The sequence below is a fragment of the Anneissia japonica genome, unplaced genomic scaffold, assembly GCF_011630105.1.
Source record: "Anneissia japonica isolate Jap-2015-1 unplaced genomic scaffold, ASM1163010v1 scaffold25961_len1335_cov143, whole genome shotgun sequence".
Taxonomy (NCBI): Eukaryota; Metazoa; Echinodermata; class Crinoidea; order Comatulida; family Comatulidae; genus Anneissia; species Anneissia japonica.
This window is the reverse complement of record NW_022744427.1, coordinates 1-1,335: the sequence shown is the minus strand read 5'-3', so window position 1 is coordinate 1,335 and position 1,335 is coordinate 1. Positions and strand designations below refer to the sequence as shown.

Here is a 1,335-nt window from a genome sequence, read left to right as displayed (position 1 = left end):
GCGTTCGTTGATCTCGAAGACCATGCGACGCCGATGCACGTTCCCCTCGAATGCTTTGGCGGTCATACTTTCTGCGATACTCCTGCACTCGTCTCGACGTTATGTTAATGTCGAGAATAAAAAAAAGAAGTTTCGTATACAAGTTGGAAAATTGTGGTACGTAAAAAATGTTTATTTTTAACGTATGTAATAAAAGAAAGCTTTACAAGTATATATTTTTTAGACGATTTTTATTTATTTGCAAACACTTATGCACGCCCCATCGATTCTCCGGCTCCGAGCGGTGTCTGAATCTGCATCTCCCTGGCTTCCTGGACCAGAGAGCAGAAACCGCAGCAACACACGGCAAAAAGATCGCCTATTCCACTCCCTTCGATCCCTTTGTTTTCCCTGACGTTCTGCCGAGTGATCATACGAGCGAAAATGTTCACCAGCGGTACCATGAGAGCCAAACCGCAGAGAAGGCAGTCGTCTCCTAGTGATTCCGCGAGTTTTCCTTGCGTGTAACACGGCAGGAAGTATGTGAACACGCACAAGCCGAAGTTTCCGAAGCAACCGCATATTCCGTTTTCGAAATCGGCCATCCTTCCCAAGCGCAGGTGAACTCCTAAACGCAGGTGAACTTCTTCGCTTCTGTTTATATGCGCAATACTTTGACGAGAAACGTATATAAAATAGATGGCGGCAGACACGTTTTTGCGAACGTGAGAAAACGGTTATTTTTGTTATCTTTTTTTTTAAATTCGACCCTATCCTGACTTTCGAAAAAACCCGTCTGCCGCCCTCAATGAACTTCCGAACGGAAACAACAAAAAAAAATACAATCTCAGTCAAATTTCATTTTTTTTGTAATAAAATTTATTTCTTAAAATTAAAAAAAACGATAAAGATTTATAACTATAATCGCCCATAATTTATCTAAACACCATCGTGTCGTCCGGAATCTGCCACTCCGCCAATCTCATTTCGATAGGCCGTCTGCACGTCGGGCACTTCCGCAGTCGACTGTTGCAGGATCGACACGATACAAAGTGCCTGCAGGGCAAATTCATCGTTTCTGCGTAAGCCGTCATGCACACGACGCACCTGTCGCTCTACTCGAGCATCTTGAGCGATTCCCACTGGAAGTAAGGGAACCGCTCCGACAGCATGGCGCCTGCTAGATCCGCCACGGTCTCCCCGTTTGACACACCGGTTTCGAACAACCTTCTGCCGGTGGCCAGGACCTCCATGATCTTCCCTCTGTCCGTCCGCTTCCGTCGCATGGCGACGGCCAGCGCCCGTCTGGCGTTCACGAACTTCGACGTGGGTGCCGCTACGTCGGTTTCCATGTAC

The 1,335-nt window shown here is 47.0% G+C and overlaps 1 protein-coding gene across 1 annotated transcript; it reads right to left on the bottom strand.

The window, feature by feature from the left end:
* Positions 1 to 248: 248 nt before the first annotated feature.
* Positions 249 to 584, bottom strand: LOC117119662 (protein PLANT CADMIUM RESISTANCE 3-like). The gene has a single exon (XM_033264496.1). The coding sequence runs from the start codon at positions 582 to 584 to the stop codon at positions 249 to 251; it is 336 nt and encodes a 111-aa protein (XP_033120387.1).
* Between the last annotated feature and the right edge of the window lie 751 nt (positions 585 to 1,335).

Coding starts and splice junctions, on each gene's coding strand:
- LOC117119662 (XM_033264496.1), bottom strand. CDS start 584: ATGGCCGATTTCGAAAACGGAATATGCGGTTGCTTCGGAAACTTCGGC.